This window comes from Neoarius graeffei, chromosome 6 (assembly GCF_027579695.1).
Source record: "Neoarius graeffei isolate fNeoGra1 chromosome 6, fNeoGra1.pri, whole genome shotgun sequence".
Taxonomy (NCBI): Eukaryota; Metazoa; Chordata; class Actinopteri; order Siluriformes; family Ariidae; genus Neoarius; species Neoarius graeffei.
In genome coordinates, this window is record NC_083574.1 from 93,728,859 (window position 1) to 93,748,243 (window position 19,385).

General features: G+C 41.8%; 1 protein-coding gene across 1 annotated transcript in view; it reads left to right on the plus strand.

Annotated features, from left to right (window-relative positions):
- Nucleotides 1-19,385, plus strand: part of kcnab1a (potassium voltage-gated channel subfamily A regulatory beta subunit 1a) — a 292,071-nt gene that overhangs the window by 214,604 nt on the left and 58,082 nt on the right. Inside the window, exon 6 of the mRNA XM_060923049.1 lies at nucleotides 8,555-8,599. Within this exon, the coding sequence (XP_060779032.1) occupies nucleotides 8,555-8,599 (45 nt within the window). The remainder of the gene's footprint in view (nucleotides 1-8,554; nucleotides 8,600-19,385) is intronic.

Here is a 19,385-nt window from a genome sequence, read left to right on the forward strand (position 1 = left end):
CACCTGATATCTGATACTCGACACCTGATATTCGATACCAGACCCCTGGTACCCAATACCTGATACCTGACACCTGATACCTGACACCTGATACTCGAGACCTGACCCCTAATACCCGACACCTGACACTCGATACCCGACACCTGACACCCGATATCTGATACTTGACACCTGATACTCGATATCTGATACCTGACACCCAACACCTGATACCTGACACCTGATAATTGACACCTGATACTCGATACCTGATACCCAATACCTGACACCTGATACCCGATACCTCATACTTGACACCTGATGCTCAATACCTGACACCTGATACCCAATACCCAACATCTGATACTTGATACCTGACACCTGATACCCAATACTGACACCTGATGCTCGATACCTGACACCTGATACCCAATACCCAACATCTGATACTTGATACCTGATACCCAATACCTGACACCTGATACCCGATACCTCATACTTGACACCTGATGCTCAATACCTGACACCTGATACCCAATACCCAACATCTGATACTTGATACCCGACACCTGATACCCAATACTGACACCTGATGCTCGATACCTGACACCTGATACCCAATACCCAACATCTGATACTTGATACTCGATACCTGATACCCAATACCTGACACCTGATACCCGATACCTCATACTTGACACCTGATGCTCGATACCTGACACCTGATACCCAATACCCAACATCTGATACTTGATACCTGACACCTGATACCCAATACTGACACCTGATGCCCAATACCTGATACCTAATACTTGACACCCGACACCCGATACCCAACACCTGATACCTGAAATATAGATAGATAGATAGATAGATAGATAGATAGATAGATAGATAGATAGATAGATAGATAGATAGATAGATAGATAGAAGTGGAAAAAATGGTGTAAAAATTGTACATGTGCACATAAAGACAGCCTTATTATCTTTATCTCACTTTATTTATAATGATAAGTAAACTTCCTTTCAGTTTCCCTCATGAATCTTGTTTCCCTGTAAATCCTTCTTCATTTCTCATCCTCATTTGACTTTCTCCCCTTCCTCATTTCATCCCAGTGTCCTCTGTTTTCATATCTCCACTCCTCGATCTCTTCCTCTCTGGAATACGAAGTGTGTTCTTGGTGTTGTGACTCTACAGCTGGTTGTACGTTTACACCCAGAGCAACCTCACTGAGCCACTGCCACCGAGTCTCACACACACAATCCATTACTGCACAGACGCCATCTGTTAGAGTGCAGTGTGTGTGTGTACATGCCTGTGGGTGAACAAGTGGCCATGTGCTTTATATCAAGCTCTCAGTGTGAAACATATCGCATGTTCCTTGATGTTGTCCTTATATGTGTGTGTTAGAAAATAAGACTTAATCTGTGTAGTTCTCTCGCGCTCTCACCGAGTTTACTGTCACAACAACTTCACAAAACAGTTCCACACGGATCACTAAGTGGAAAAACTCACACAGCTGAGTCTCTCCTCATGCCACAGCAACACATTCGACTTTGTAATGAAGCTAACAGATTTCCTGTTTAACTGCTCAGAGACACCGAGCTCAGAGGATTATTTACTCTGAACGCATTAATGCTAACGCTTCAGCCGAGAAGGTCATAGATTCTGCATTAACTCACAGCTATTAAGTGTGTTTCAGAGTGTTTACTGCCACTGTATTGGTATTTATAGTGATATAATGATGTTGAGTTCATTCCGGTGCCTAGTGTTGTCATCTCTCAGCTTCAGAGTCTGGGATTCGATCCTGAGCTTGGAGTAAAGTTTGTTCTCAGTTCCTTATGTTCTTCTTGTGCCTGTATGAGTTTCCTCTAGTTTCCTCCACCTCCCAATTTGTTTACACATTGTGGTTTTTTGGTATAAACAGATAAATATAGTCACTATGAACAAGTATTATATAAATATAGTTAAACATAAATATGAATATAATTGTAAAAAATATAGTTATAGTAAATTTTATATATATATATATATATATATATATATATATATATATATATATATATATACACACACACACACCTCATCATCTCTAGCCGCTTTATCCTTCTACAGGGTCGCAGGCAAGCTGGAGCCTATCCCAGCTGACTACGGGCGAAAGGCGGGGTACACCCTGGACAAGTCGCCAGGTCATCACAGGGCTGACACATAGACACAGACAACCATTCACACTCACATTCACACCTACGGTCAATTTAGAGTCACCAGTTAACCTAACCTGCATGTCTTTGGACTGTGGGGGAAACCGGAGCACCCGGAGGAAACCCACGCGGACACGGGGAGAACATGCAAACTCCACACAGAAAGGCCCTCGCCGGCCCCGGGGCTCAAACCCAGGACCTTCTTGCTGTGAGGCGACAGCGCTAACCACTACACCACCGTGCCGCCCATATACACACACAACCGTTCAAAAGTTTGGGGTCACCCAGACAATTTTGTGTTTTCCATGAAAAGTCACACTTTTATTTCCCACCATAAGTTGTAAAATGAATAGAAAATATAGTCAAGACATTTTTCTGGCCATTTTGAGCATTTAATCGACCCCACAAATGTGATGCTCCAGAAACTCAATCTGCTCAAAGGAAGGTCAGTTTTATAGCTTCTCTAAAGAGCTCAACTGTTTTCAGCTGTGCTAACATGATTGTACAAGGGTTTTCTAATCATCCATTAGCCTTCTGAGGCAATGAGCAAACACATTGTACCATTAGAACACTGGAGTGAGAGTTGCTGGAAATGGGCCTCTATTGAGGTATTTCACCTGACGTCACAGGGTCACGTGACGCCCCGGTGTCTGCCATTTTGAATGTCAAGCTAGCTAATGTCAACAACATAGTCATTATGTTACTGTAGCAATGTTTACGTTCAGTCATTTGGATGACTGTTAAAACCTTTCAGTCTCAAGTTTTTCCTTTACTGTATTTACTAGTTTAATGAGTTAGCGCGCTAGCTAACATTGTGTTCCTTTGCTGTTGGTAGACTGTAGGACAGATCAGAGAGGTAATGTCCTACAAACAGGGCTTAATGAGCAAGCCGGAGCGCGCTCCGGAACCTCGGACGTTGGCTCCAGCAGCTATTTACACTGGATCCGGTGTAAATAGCTGCCCGATCATAATTACAGTAAACTAGTAAATACAGTAAAGGAAAAACTTGAGACTGAAAGGTTTTAACAGTCATCCAAATGACTGAACGTAAACATTGCTACAGTAGCATACTAGTAGTAGTGCTAACAGTAGTGGCTAGTGCTAACAGTAGTGGCTAGTGCTAACAGCTAGCTGCTAGTACACTGCTACAACACAGACACCGACCCTAATAATACAGTTCTTGGTCATTGCCTGGTAACAGCAAATTTATAACGGGCCATGTCTCAACAGACTAAGAAGTTATTTCAATGACATTTAATAACATTTTGTTTATCCTGAGGACCGAAAGTAAATGAAAATGTGAACAAACCTTAGCTGTAATAAGATGGCGACCACCGGCTCCAGGGACGACCCGCTGATGTAGGCATGTTACCCAGCCTGACACAAAATATTTGTAGGTATCCAAACTCTTATACGCTTTCAGATCAATACCTGTGTATGGCGATGGGTTTTTAACGACATAGGTATACAGATCATGTGGGCCGAAGTCAGGTAAAGACGAGGGCTTGGTGTACTTCCATACGTCAGTGAACAATCCTGGTGGAAGCAGGTAAACGTCGTTCTCTAAGCCTGCTAACCTCAATTTTTGCAAATACCTCTCCCTCTGCTCGCCCTGTAAATGCCCTACGTCGCTGGATAGTGAAGGTGTTTTCTGCATCTCGCTCCTTTTTCTTTTATGTTTTTCGTTTGTCGCCTTCCTCGCATTCAAACTGATTCAAGCCATGATGTCCAAAATGGCAGCCTCACGATGCATCACATGACTTGGTCACGTGGGTGAAATACCTCAATACACCTATGGAGATATTGCACCAAAAACCAGACATTTGCAGCTAGAATAGTCATTTACCACATTAGCAATGTATAGAGTGGATTTCTGATTAGTTTAAAGTGATCTTCATTGAAAAGAACAGTGCTTTTCTTTCAAAAATAAGGACATTTCAAAGTGACCCCAAACTTTTGAACGGTAGCGTATATATATATATATATATATATATATATATATATATATATATATATATATATATATAAACAAGTAACTATAAACATAAAAGTTACGATGTGTCGTTTTCGGAAGTCATGGAAAATTATAATCATTCAGAAATTGCTGTGGTATAGGATCAGCATGTAACAATTCACCCAATTTATGATTCGATTCTATTCACAATATTTTTTTGAAAAAAAATGAAATGAAGAAAGTTTTATGACTAAAAAAATGCAATGTTTATTTTCCTGTTCTTTATCAACTTAATTCTTTTTTGTTAAATTTAAAAAAAATTAATGAATTTTTTTTCTTTTTTTTTAAAGCCAACAATAATTATTAACCATGTGTAAAGATTGGAGTAAAATATATTATTCTATCCACATTCACTTGATATGAGCAATCATGCACTCTGATTGGTTACTCCTACTACTAGGATATCAGCTCATATACAGTGGCATGCAAAGGTTTGGGCACCCTTGCTGAAAATGTCTGTTACTCTGAATAGTTAAGTCAGCAGAAGATGAACTGATCACCAAAAGGCATAAGGGTAAATATTACACATTTATTTAATATTTTCCGCAAGATTACATTTTTATTTCCATCAATACCAAAAAATGAAAAGGACCTGAAGCAAAAGTTTGGGCACCTGACATGGTCAGTACTTAGTAAGTAACACCCTCTCTGGCAAGTATCACAGCTTGTAAACACTTTTTTGTAGCCAGCTAATAATCTTTCAGTTCTTACCTGGGGGATTTTCACACATTCGTCCTTGCAGAAGTTTCTTGGGCTGTCTTGCATGCACTGCTCTTTTGAGATCTATCCACAGATTTTCAGTGATGTTTAGGTCAGGGGACTGTGAGGTCCAGGGCAAAACCTTCAGCTTGGGCCTCTTGAGGTATTCCATTGTAGATTTTGAGGTGTGTTTTGGATCATCGTCTTATTGTAGGACCCGTCCTCTTTTTAACTTCAACTTTTTTACAGATGGTGTGATGTTTGCTTCCAGAGTTTGCTGGTATTTATTTGAATCCATGCTTCCCTCGACCAATGAAATGTGCCCTGTGCCACTGGCTGCAACACAACCCCAAAGCATGATCGATCCACACCCATGCTTCAGAGTTGGAGAGGTGTTCTTTTCCTGGAATTTGGCCCCCTTTTTTCTCCAAACATGCCTTTGCACATTGTGGCCAAAAAGTTCTATTTTGATTTCATCAGTCCACAGGACTTGTTTGCAAAATGCATCAGGCTTATTTAGATGTTCATTTGCAAACTTCAGATGCTGAATTTTGTGGCTAGGACGCAGGAAAGGTTTTCTTCTGATGACTCTTCCATGAAGGTCATATTTGTTCAGATGTCACTGCATAGTAGAACAGTGCACCACCACTCCAGGGTCTGCTAAATCTTTCTGAAGGCCTTTTGCAGTCAAACAGGGGTTTTTATTTGCCTTTCTAGCAATCCAACAAGCAGTTCTTCCAGAAAGTTTTCTTCATCTTCCAGACCTCACCTTGATCTCCACTGTTTCTGTTAACTGCCATTTCTTAATAACATTACAATCTGAGGAAACGGCTACCTGAAAACACTTTGCTACGTTCTTGTAGCCTTCTCCTGCTTTGTGAGCATCAATTATTTTCTTATTCAGAATGCGAGGGAGTTGCTTAGAGGAGCCCATGGCTGTTGATTTTAGGGACAAGTTTGAGGAGTCAGAGAATTTATACAGCTTTGAAATCTGCATTATCTGACCTTTCCTAATGAAGAATTTGAACAAGCCACAGCTCAATAAGCTAATTAAGGTCTGGAAGCTTGGTAAAAGTTACCTGAGAACTCAAATGTATTGGGGTGCCCAAATTTTTGCATGGTGTTCCTTTTCTTTTTTCACTCTCCAGTTGTACAAAACAAAAATAATACACAAATCTTTCAGAAAACGCTGAAAAGAAATGTGTCGTCTTTACCTTTATGCCTTTTGGTGATCAGTTCATCTTCTGCTCACTTAACTATTCACAGTAACACACATTTTCAGTAAGGGTACCCAAACTTTTGCATGCCACTGTACTGTGAGTAGAGAAAAACTAAATGGCAGCGCGTGTTACTGAACCAACCGAGGATGAAATAAAAACTGTACTTGAAAACAAAACCGCAAAAAATACAAAAAAAGCAACAAAATATGGAATAAAAGGATTTGATGGTAAGAACATATCTTTTATATTTTTCAAGAATTATTATTATTATTGCATTTTTCACAAATTGCTCCTGTCATTTTGTCAGTTTGTTTACATTCCAAGCAGAAATTATATTGTCGGACGCTTTGTATAAAGTTTTTATGTATCAATTTTGCTAAAAATAAAAATGCTCTATTTCTCAAAATCCAGTAAATGTGGATAGAATAAAACAGTTATTCCACTCGATGCTACATGCCTCCTCAGCTATCAGCTCATGTACGACTCGATTCCATGGAATAACTGTTAAATATCCTATTAATGAAAATATTCCTTTTGTTAAAAATGAGAAAATTCATAACAAGTCAGCCTTTTCTTAATAATGTTTTATGAGTATTTGTACTGCCTCCATTTGCTTCGCTTTTCTTTATCTTTCAATCGCTCAACAGCTCTTTCACATTTTAGACGTGTTTGTTTTTGTGTGTTTTCACAATATTAGAGCTGTGTTACTTCCGCCTACAGTGAAATCATGTGTATTCCTGCTGTTGTATGATTATTATTCTCTGTCTAAGCAACACAGTTACAGCTAGGAAAAACTAAGAGACTACACAGCCTGGTAATAATCGCTATTCATTTTTTATTTCATTGATTCAAATAGTCTTAAATTTGTATTGCAATGTATCATTGCACAATATATCATTACATACCTAGTATAAGAGGTCTAACATACCAGTACTGTTTTTCCTTTCCTGTTTTATTCTTGTTATACCATGGTGACTTGTCATACCGTGAGCTGGCCGAGTGGTTAGTGTGCCCGCCTCTCGACTGGGAGATCGTGAGTTCTACTTGCAGTCAGGTCATACCAAAGATCATCATAAAAATAGTACCTACTGCTGTCTGGCAAGGCACAGTGCAATATAGATGTGAGTGGGGTGTCAAACTCTCACAGTTACCAGAGGACTAGGCCCCTACTGTAACCCTAGCTGTCTAAGAGGCTGTGGGCTATAGAAGTGGAGATTGGTGCCACCCAATGCGTCTTAAGGGCCTGGTTAGTACTGGGACGGGAAACTGCCTGGAGATACCAGGTCCTGGCACCGGAAGGACTTTGACTTTGACTTGGTGATTTGTCAAGGATCGCAGATAGTTTTGTTAATTAAAGAACAATGTTGATTATTTTCCTTAAACAGTTTGCTCGAGAGTGGTGGTGCAATGGTTACCACTGGTGCCTCACAACAAGCAGCCCAGTTTGCCTGTTCTCACCATGTCTGCATGGGTTTCCTCCAGGTGCTCTGGTTTCCCCCACAGTCCAAAGACATGGGGTTAGGTTAACTGGGTCTGAATAGTTGTTTCCCAAGCCTGGAAATGGGAGGGTTGTGGCAGGAAGGGCATCTGGCGTAAAATTATGCTCCAGTTAATGCAACATGTGGCTTATTAGGGTCCAAATAGCAGCGACCCCATGCACATAAGTGGGGCAAGCTGGAAGGAATGAGTGAGTTTGCTAGAGAGTGTGTTATTACTTGCACATCATGATCTGTGACTAAAAATCACATGCTTTAAGTAAGAGCTTTATTCTGGTCAGGGTTGCTGTGGATCCAGAGATGATCCCTGGAACAGTGGGCAGGAACGCTACCTTGAAGGGACACCAGTACATCACTAAACATCACAGCACACACATTCAAATCAAACTGGAGAACCTGGAGGAAACCTGCATGGAAATAGGGAAGAAGAAGAAGAACTTTATTTATCACATGTATACTTAAGCACAGTGAAATTCCTCTCTGCATTTAACCCATCTGAAGCAGCGGGCAACCATGCTAAAGCACCCAGGGAGCAGTTGGAGGTTAGGTTCCTTGCTCAAGAGCACTTCAGCCCAAGGCCACCCCATGTTAACCTAACCACATGTGAACTGGAACCTGGAGCAATAACTGGAGAACATGCAAACTCCACACAGAAAGGTCACCATCAGCTGCTGGGCTCAAACCCAGAACCTTCTTGCTGTGGGGCAACAGTGCTAACCACTGCAACACCATGCCACCCATATGACACTCCATACAGAGCTCAGGAACACAAGCTCAGGATCGAACCGGGGACACTGGAGCTGTGATGCAGCAACACACACCACCCATTGCCCCCACCACCACTAACCAGTTTCATTCTTCTTTAGAATACTGGCTCTGTTATATCCTGTATATTTTAAACACAGACACTCATGCTCATTCTGTCTGTCTCTTTTTCTCTCCAGGAGATCCAGTTTAGTGATTACGACCAAGCTCTACTGGGGAGGAAAGTAAGTGAACCGCACACCGACCTCACATCCTGTAAATCTCAAATCTGTCAAACAGTGACGTGGAACAGGTCTGTTAGAGACGAGTGCTGGTCCTGTCCTACTGTGTTCAACGCAGACCTCGCTGGAACATTTACACAAACAGAGCACATGCTGAAGATGTCAGATATATCCCTGACACAATCATTTATCCTACAGTTATCATACCTCCCACATTTTATATTTATACACTCACTGGCCACTTTAATAGGAACCTGTTCTTGATTCTAAGATCCCTGTTCTTCCCAGGAGTGGAACCCAATGTGTTGCTTTTCTGCTGAGATGCTTTTCTGCTCACCACGGTTGTAAAGAGTTGCTATGAGTCAGAATATCCTTCCTGGTAAAAAAAAAAAAAGCTCAAACCACCTCAAATCTGTCCATTTTTCTCTGACCTCTCTTATCAACAAGGCGTTTGTTTCCTCCCACAGAACTGTCGCTCACTCACTTGATGGTTTTTTGTTTTCCGCACCATTCTGTGTAAACTCTAGCGACTGTTGTGTGTGAAAACCTCAGGAGATCAGGAGCAGTTTCTGAAATACTCAAACCAAAAATAATCATCTGGCTCAAATCAACACCCATGCCACAGTGAAAGAAAATCACACTTAGTTTGAGATCACAATTTTTCCCTTTCTGATGTTTGAACATTGTGAACGTTACCTGAAGCTCTTGATTTGTATCTGCGTGATTTGATGCATCGTGGCTGATGACAATTCAGCTCAGTGGTGTCTTGGAGTAGATTAGACGGGTTAAGATGAGATTTAACACACAGGATAATCAGGGAAAATGGCTGTTTAAGACCAGGTGAGATCGTCAGGACACACAGGGAGAAAATAAACCTCAAAATCATGTCATTTATCCTCTAGTGTGACCCAGGAATTATGTTCGAATGTAATTTAAATAAACTCTGTCTTTAATTACATTTTCTAATGACATGAGCCTCTAATTAAATCCTTAATTATATTGGCTTTAAGGTGTAATTTGGAACAGACATAACAGTGACACAGCTGCCTCAGGGTTACATTTACGTTTCGCGGTTCAGCTGCCAGGCTGTTCGACAGCGACTTAATGTGGGAACTGAATCCCACTTGCCTTTGGGTACGGAAAATGTTTAATAAAGTCTCACAGTGTAGGCAACAAGGGTAGAAATCTTACAGTCATTTAAATTTATCAATACAATAAGTGCTTGAATTCCCAGGAAACGATGTGTTATAGTAAACATCCAGAAAATTCTGAGTTAAACAAATTATGATTCAAATCATATTCTAATGAGCATGCTTCAGGTCAATAACTGCGCCCATGTTTAGGTCATTAATAACACTAAGTCTGGATAGGATCTGAGTACAGACTTAATTATAGAAAATCAAACAAATACAAATGCAGTCAGGCAAAACTCTGCCCCTTGGTCTTACAGTAGCATGGGTTAGCCATAGTATTTACGATTTTTGTCCCATTGCTGCAGCAATATTGGAGAAATATGCAATCTACATTACCGTTACAAAGATGATATATATGTGTTATTTACCAGCTGGGAGGTCCGTATCGTGAAATACCATGACCGAGGTCTTGAAAGTACTGACCGAGGCCCTTGATAAATGTCTTTTGCAGCTGAGTCCAATGGTGTGAACTACCAAGTTTGGGAGGAATGGGCCAAAAATTGAGGGATGAGAAGCAATTTAAGTGATTTTCATAAAATGCAAAATTGCGGGAAAACTTTCCAGTGTTGAAAATTTTGTCAGAGGGTGCGCTGGATTCGTCCTGGCCCAAGGAGTCCAGGGATACCAAGTTTTCGAAAATCGGACCAACGGTTCAAAAGTTACAAGCAGAAACGTGCAGGCGACCTGCACCCGCGAGTTTGAGCAGTTGGTGGCGCTAGAGAGTTTACGGCGGTGACTTGAAACTTGCTGAGACGAACGTTGAGTGTGTGAAGAAACAGTGTGCAAAATTTCACGACATTAAGGGGTTGCTATGGAGACGCAGAGGGGGGACGTGTGTAGTTTTCCAAAAACTCCATAGAAATGAATGGGAAATTTACCTGAGACTTTGAGCCGTTGGTGGCGCTAGAGAGTTTCACAGAATAATGTATAAAGCAACAGCACACCGAGTCCGATCAAGGGCCTCGGTCAGTACTTTCAAGACCTCGGTCATGGTATTTCACCATACAGACGACCTTTAGCTGGTAAATAATATATTTATTTTTTTCTTTACCAAATTCTAACAGAAAACGAGAGCGCCCGCAAGGGAAAACCGAGTCGAGCCGCCATTTTGAATCCTCATTCATGGCTGTAATGCAAATTGCTTCCTCCTCGGTATACAAGTGCACTTCCATGGCAGGGAAAAAGAAACTACGTTTTGCTGCCTATGTAGTCCCCTATTTATACAAAATTGAGTCATTCAGGATTCAGCCATGTTTTTGCTCGACGTTAGCAAGTTAGAGGTTTTTAGCTTTCTCCTGAAATGTTTTTATTTTGTCTTCCTCAGGGTAGTAAAACTCGCTTTCGTTGTGAAGACTGTCATTATCGCTATCCATGCTGTAAAATTAATGCTATTTTGAATCCTCATTCACAGCTGTAATGCAAATTGCTTCCTCCTCGGTAAACAAGTGCACTTCCATGGCAGGAAAAAAACTACATTTTGCCGCCTATGTAGTCCCCTATTTATACAAAATTGACTCATTCAGGATTCAGCCATGTTTTTGCTCAGCGTTAGCAAGTTACAGGTTTTTAGCTTTCTCCTGAAATGTTTTCTTTTGTTTCTTCTTCCTCAGGGTAGTAAAACTCGCTCTCGCTGTGAACACTGTCGTTATCGCTATCCATGCTGTAAAATTAATGCTATTCTCCTGAGAAATGCTGGCAAACATTTATAAGATTTTTGATAATTTTATAAATCTTATTTTAAAAAAAGATAAATGTTGACAAAAAAATGCAACTATGTTTGTTGTTGTTGTGAACGAGTGAGTCGCCAGAGGTCCGTAACCGGGGTCTGTAACCGGGGTCTGTACTGTAGGGTACGGACCCGCTCGCCAGCCAATCAGAGCACAGGATTTGATGGAAACTGCACCGCGAAAAAAATAATAGTACTTAAGTCATGATTTCTGCCTTCGTAAATTTCATGACAAAAGGTTAAGATGTTGCGGAGGTATGGCTTTACTTCCTATTTAGCGATAGCGTGATCAAAGTCATTCACATGTTACGGACAAATTGCGTTGCATCTTAAAAATCAGAGAAATAAGTTTTGTTCAGCATCATCTAACATCTAACACTGTGTCAAATTTCACAAAGATTTCTAGGAGAAGAATAAAAAAAGAATACACATTTCTTTGGTAAAATTCCAAATGGAATTTCTCACTTCCTGTTTTGCATATCAGAAATTCCTTACATCCAGAACACATTACATCAGGGGAAAAAGTTAAGCAGCTAAGGAGTAATTTTAATTATTTGTAAATTATACTGCCCCCTAGAGGTGAATTTAGACTAAACATTCATTCATCCATCCATTATCTGTAACTGCCTATCCTGTGCAGGGTCAAGGGCAAGCTGGAGCCTATCCCAGCTGACTATGGGTGAGAGGCGGGGTACAACCTGGACATGTTGCCAAATCATTGTAGGGCTGACACATAGAGACAACCAACCATTCACACCTACAGTCAATTTAGTCAAGTCAAGTTTATCTGTATAGCGCTTTTAACAATAAACATTGTCGCAAAGCAGCTTTACAGAATTTGAATGACTTAAAACATGAGCTAATTTTATCCTGAATCTATCCTCAATGAGCAAGCCTGTGGCGATGGTGGCAAGGAAAAACTCCCTCAGACGACATGAGGAAGAAACCTCGAGAGGAACCAGACTCAAAAGGGAACCCATCCTCATTTGGGCAACAACAGACAACATGACTATAACATTAACAGTCCTAACATAAAGTCAGTTTCGTTGATGTTATAAACTCTTCATTGATGGAAACTTGAGTGCAAAACTGTTCATGACAACTGCAGTCCTAAAGTTAGCAAGTCAACTGTAGTCCTCAGCCATAAAAGCATTACTGTAAGAGTCCAGAGCATCTTCCAGGTGCGACTTTCAACTGTCCACATGGGGCCGTCCTCCACAGGAGCAATGCGATGAGACTCCAACCAGACACAGGGCACCAGGATGGATCAGGCAGGTCCGAGGAGCAGAAGAGGTCAGCATCTCGATCCCAGGACCGACATGTAACTCAGAGGGACAGATTGGGGGGGGGAGAGAAAACACAGGTTGTTAGGTATGCCCAGTGTCACCTGAATAAGTAGGAACAGTATACATATTGCACTGAGTACAAGCAGGGACTCCGGCAACTAACTATGACAGCATAACTAAAAGGAGAGAGCCAGAAGGTAACACAGGCATGAGGGAGCCCTGGGACATAAAGCAGCAGCCACTACACCATCAACAAACTCGAGTGAGCAAGTGAATGGGGACCGACAGCATCCATACATCCCGGTTTACCAAAACACTCTGTCTGAGGATCCTCCAGATCTACTCCTTTACCTCATAAACACCATTAACACAAGGCTTCACTAAACAGATATGTTTTCAGCCTAGACTTAAACACGGAGACTGTGTCTGATTCCCGAACACTACTTGGAAGGCTGTTCCATAACTGTGGGGCTTTGTAAGAAAAGGCTCTGCCCCCTGATGTAGCCTTCACTATACGAGGTACCAGCAGATAGCCTGCACCTTTTGATCTAAGTAGGCATGGCGGGTCATAGAGGAGCAGAAGTTCGCTCAGGTACTGTGGTGCGAGACCATTCAGTGCTTTAAAAGTCAATAGTAGTATTTTATAATCAATACGAAATTTGATTGGGAGCCAATGCAGTGTGGATAAGACAGGGGTGATGTGGTCATATTTTCTAGTTCTAGTAAGGACTCTTGCTGCTGCATTTTGAACAAACTGGAGCTTGTTTATGCACTTATTGGAACATCCAGACAGTAAGGCATGACAATCCAACCTGGAGGTAACGAAACCATGAACTAGTTTTTCCGTGTCAGGTAGTGACATTAGATTTCTTATCTTAGCAATATTTCTGAGATGAAAGAAAGTAGTTTAATTAGTAGTTTAACATTAGAATTAAAATTTAGAGCCACCAATTAGCCTAACCTGCATGTCTTTGGACTGTGGGGGAAACCGGAGCACCCGGACAAAACCCACGCAGACACAGGGAGAACATGCAAACTCCACACAGAAAGGCCCCTGGGCTTGAACCCAGAACCTTCTTGCTGTGAGGCAACAGTGCTAACCACTACACCACCCCGCTGCTCCATCCATCCATCCATCCATCCATTATCAGTATCTGCTTGTTTTGTGCAGGGCCGCAGGCAAGCTGGAGCCTATCCCAGCTGAAGCCTATCCCAGCTGACTATGGGTGAGAGGCGGGGTACACCCTGGACAAGTCGCCAGGTCATCGTAGGGCTGACACATAGAGACAAACAATCATTCACATTCACACCTCTGGTCAATTTCGAGCCACCAATTAGCCTAACCTGCCCTGCATGTCTTTGGACTGTAGGGGAAACCGGAGCACCCCGAGGAAACCCACGCAGACAACATGCAAACTCCACACAGAAAGGCCCCCATCGGCCACTGGGCTCGAACCCAGAACCTTCTTGCTGTGAGGCGACAGTGCTAACCACTACACCACCATGCTGCCTCAACTAAACATTCGGTTCTTTATTAACATGCAATATTTGGGCTGAAGAGACTGCACTATCGCTGAGATATGATCTCACTTCCTGTTTGATGACAAACTGTTCTGCATTTTGAAAATCCAAGCAACACGTTTTGTTCGTGTTGGTGTCAGGATGCAGAGATACAAATTTTATGATGCCTGAAGAAAATTTGTAGGAGAAGAACCGAAAATTCTGAGTTATTATTGTAAAGGTACGTCCAAGTTTGCCCTGTTGGTGGTGCTAGAGCGCTTGAGATGTGTACACTAAAACTGCTCAATAAGTAGCTGATACTACCCTCTATTACTGTGCCAAATTTCAAGAGTACGAAGCATTCATACAAGCATATGTATCTGATTACTTACTAATGCTAACTAATGAAGCTACTCAGCAATCACAAAGGGTTCAGGAACGTAAGACACACTTTAAGTACATCTGAATTACCAAAGCTGCAGAATTGAACATACTTTTTTTTGTTTGTTTTATTGGTGTAAAGGGTTCATAAATAAAAAAGTTTGGCCAAGGAGCAGGCTGCATGGAGACTTATAAAGTCAGAGATGAGATAGAGAGCTGAGAAAGAAGCTCATCCCAGCACTGAGGAGTGTAAACACTGCAACAGTGAGATTGGATCTTGGGAGCGTGTTTCGATATTAACGTCTTGATCGTGTATCTTTGTGAAGTTATTGTTTGGAGATGATGCAGAAGCTGAGGTCTCCATGCACGGAGAAAACAAAAAGAACACTTGAGTGTTTGTTTTGTCGAGTCAGCAGGAGTCAGGTTCTTAACATTATCAAACACTATGTTTTCTCATAACCTGGCAAAACATTCTCATAATTTGTCTTCCAAAAAGTAGAACAATTATATGATTTGATCTTTTTTCTTTTCTTTTGTTTGCTGTTATTGCAAAGATTTTTACCATTGGCTTATATGTTTTTAAACAGTCGATTAATACTGGGATACTCTGAAACAATCACTACATTTACATGGACAAATTATTCCGGTTTTTGCCCTTAATCAGAACAGGATAATATTCCTACGAGATAGATACAGCGTAAATGAGTACACCCCCTTTGAAAAGTAACATTTTAAACAATATCTCAATGAACACAAACAATTTCCAAAATGTTGACAAGACAAAGTTTAATATAACATCTGTTTAACTTATAATGTGAAAGTAAGGTTAATAATATAACTTAGATTACACATTTTTTTCAGTTTTACTCAAATTAGGGTGGTGCAAAAATGAGTACACCCCACAACAAAAACTACTACATCTAGTACTTTGTATGGCCTCCATGATTTTTAATGACAGCACCAAGTCTTCTAGGCATGGAATGAACAAGTTGGCGACATTTTGCAACATCAATCTTTTTCCATTCTTCAACAACGACCTCTTTTAGTGACTGGATGCTGGATGGAGAGTGATGCTCAACTTGTCTCTTCAGAATTCCCCAAAGAAAATAATTTCTTTACACCACAAAGGTGAAGGCTACAAGAAAATCAGCAAAGCTTTACTTATCAGTCAGAATACTGTAGCGAAAGTGGTACAAAAATTTAAGAAAGATGGAACTGCAACCATCTCACAGAGACGTCCAGGTCATCCACAGAAGTTAACACCTCAACAGGAGCGTCTTCTGATGAGAAGGGTTGGAGAAAATCGGCATGCAAGTTCACTGCAGTTATCTAAAGAAGTAGAAAGCCAAACTGGGGTGACTATTTCCCGTCACACAATACGGCGTACGCTGCAGAGGAATGGCATGCATGGATGCCGTCCACGAAAGAAGCCTCTCCTAAAGCCCAGGCACAAAAAAGCCCGCCTAGAGTTTGCCAGGGCCCATGCTGACAAAGATGAAGACTACTGGGACTCTATACTCTGGAGTGATGAGACCAAGATAAATGTTTTTGGAACTGATGGCTTCAAAACTGTATGGCGTCACAAAGGTGAGGAATACAAAGAAAAATGCATGGTGCCTACAGTGAAACATGGTGGTGGAAGTGTCCTTATGTGGGGCTGCATGAGTGCTGCTGGTGTCGGGGAGCTGCATTTCATTGATGGCATCATGAATTCACAGATGTATTGCTCCATATTGAAAGAGAAGATGCTACCATCACTCCGTGCCCTTGGTGGTTGTGCACTTTTCCAACATGACTAAACACACATCTAAGGCCACTGTTGGATTTCTGAAGAAGAACAGGGTGAAAGTGATTCAATGGCCAAGTACGTCTCCTGATCTGAACCCAATCGAACACCTATGGGGAATTCTGAAGAGACAAGTTGAGCATCGCTCTCCATCCAGCATCCAGTCACTAAAAGAGGTCATTGTTGAAGAATGGAAAAAGATTGATGTTGCAAAATGTCGCCAACTTGTTCATTCCATGCCTAGAAGACTTGGTGCTGTCATTAAAAATCATGGAGGCCATACAAAGTGCTAGATGTAGTAATTTTTGTTGTGGGGTGTACTCATTTTTGCACCACCCTAATTTGAGTAAAACTGAAAAATGTGTAATCTAAGTTATATTATTAACCTTATTTTCACATTATAAGTTAAACAGATGTTATATTAAACTTTGTCTTGTCAACATTTTGGAAATTGTTTGTGTTCATCAAGATATTGTTTAAAATGTTACTTTTCAAAGGGGGTGTACTCATTTATGCTGAGCACTGTAGATTCTTTATTGTCATTGCACATTTACTATACAATGAAACACTGTTTGAGGGCTCAGATCACAGCAGCATATCAATAAATGAATAAAAATTTTATATATATATATATATATATATATATATATATATATATATATATATATATATATATAGGGTGGCACGGTGGTGTAGTGGTTAGCGCTGTCGCCTCACAGCAAGAAGGTCCTGGGTTCGGGGCCAGCGAGGGCCTTTCTGTGTGGAGTTTGCATGTTCTCCCCGTGTCCGCATGGGTTTCCTCCGGGTGCTCCGGTTTCCCCCACAGTCCAAAGACATGCAGGTTAGGTTAACTGGTGACTCTAAATTGACCATAGGTGTGAATGTGAGTGTGAATGGTTGTCTGTGTCTATGTGTCAGCCCTGTGATGACCTGGCGACTTGTCCAGGGTGTACCCCGCCTTTCGCCCGTAGTCAGCTGGGATAGGCTCCAGCTTGCCTGCGACCCTGTAGAAGGATAAAGCGGCTAGAGATAATGAGATTATATATATATATATATATATATATATATATATATATATATATATATATATAAAACCTTTTAAAAAGCAGCACAATTGCATATAAGCAGCAGTATAAATTGCAGTATGTGATTATTCAATGAAGCACAGTAAGGTGCAGAGTGAGAGTTCAAGTCCGGATCAGGCCTCCAGCAGAGTTTTTACAGCCCTGGGGAAGAAGCTATTTTGGTGTCTTGCTGTTTGTGACTTTATGCCCCTAAGCCTGCCAGAGGGAAGGGTGTCAAAAAGACATTGTCCGGGGTGAGTGCAGTCAGTCCTAATCTTTGTGGCTCTGTTTCTCAGCCTGGCAGAGGAGATCTGTTCCAGGGATTGGAGAGAGGTACCAATAATTTTTGATGCAGTCCTGATGATCCGCTGCAGATCTTTTCTCTCCTCTGAGGTGCAGCTGGAGAACCACATTATGCATCCATAGCTCAGAACACTTTGTATGGTGCACTGGTAGAAATTGGTAAGGAGCTTCTGTGAGAGCCCAGTTTTCCTTAAGGATTGTAGGAAGAAGAGTCTCTGCTGGGCCTTCTTCACCACCTCTCTGGTGTTCACTCCCCATGTCAGGTCCTCTGAGAGGTAAACACCGAGGTACTTGAAGCTCACCACCTGTTCCACTTCCTCTCCAGAGATCACCAGGCTTGCATTTGTTTTATCCGGTCATTTTCTGAAGTCCATGACAAGCTCCTTTGTTTTGTTGGTGTTGAGGAGCAAGTTATTGTCCTGACACCAAGATGTGAGGGTCTGAACTTCCTCTCTGTAGGCTGCCTCATCACTGTTGGTTATCAACCCCACCACAGCTGTGTTATCTGCAAACTTGTATATTTGGTTTGAGTTATGAATGGGAGAACAGTCCTGTGTGAAGAGTGAGTAAAAGAGTGGACTAAGAACACAGCCTTGGGGGGTGCCAGTGTTTAAGATGTGTTAAGGTGTTGGATGAGATGAGGTCTCCAAGTCTCACATGCTGTGGTCTGTTGGAGAGGAAGTCCTTAATCCAGCTACAGAGGTCGTGGTCCAGGCCCAGAGACAGCAGCTTGTTGACCAGCTTGCTCGGATTGACAGTGTTGAAGGCCGAGCTGGAGTCAACGAACAGTATCCTCACATAGGTGTCAGGGTTCTCCAGGTGAGTCAGTACAGTGTGGAGCATGAGGGAGATGGTATCCTCAGTGCACCTGTTGGTTTTGTAGGCAAACTGGTACTGGTCCAGGTCAGCAGGGACAGAGGCTTTGATGGAGTTCATCACCAGTCTTTCGAAGCATTTCATGATTATCGGTGTTAGTGCAACAGGCCGATAATCATTCAAGCATGTGACTGCTGAGCACTTTGGGACGGGGATGATGGTTGCAGCTTTAATGCAGGAGGGGACTATGGCCTCCTTCAGTGACTTGTTGAATATGTCAGTGAAAACAGCCGCCAGTTGGTGAGCACATGCTTTTAGAGCACGTCCTGGGACCCCGTCTGGACCAGTCGCCTTCCTGCCATTGATGTTGAGCAGGGTTCGCTTAACCTGGTACTGGTGCATTACCATTGGATGTCTCTGTTTCTGAGGGGGGCTGGAGATATGTGAAGGATGTTGACTGTGGGTGAGGGATGCTGGGGATGGCTCATTCATGTTGGTGGTGGTGTTGTCAAAATGGGAGAAGAAGGCATTCAGCTGATCAGGGAGGGAGGGGTCAACTGTAGAGGGTGGGCAGGGGTTCTGTTTGCAGTTAGTAATTATTCTGATACCCTGCCACATGCTGTGGGTGTTGTTGTCTTTGAAATGCTGTTCAATTTGCATTTTATATTTGTTTTTGGCAGCAGTGATCCCCCTTCTCAGATCTGCTCTGGATCTCCTGTAAGTCTCCCGGTCAC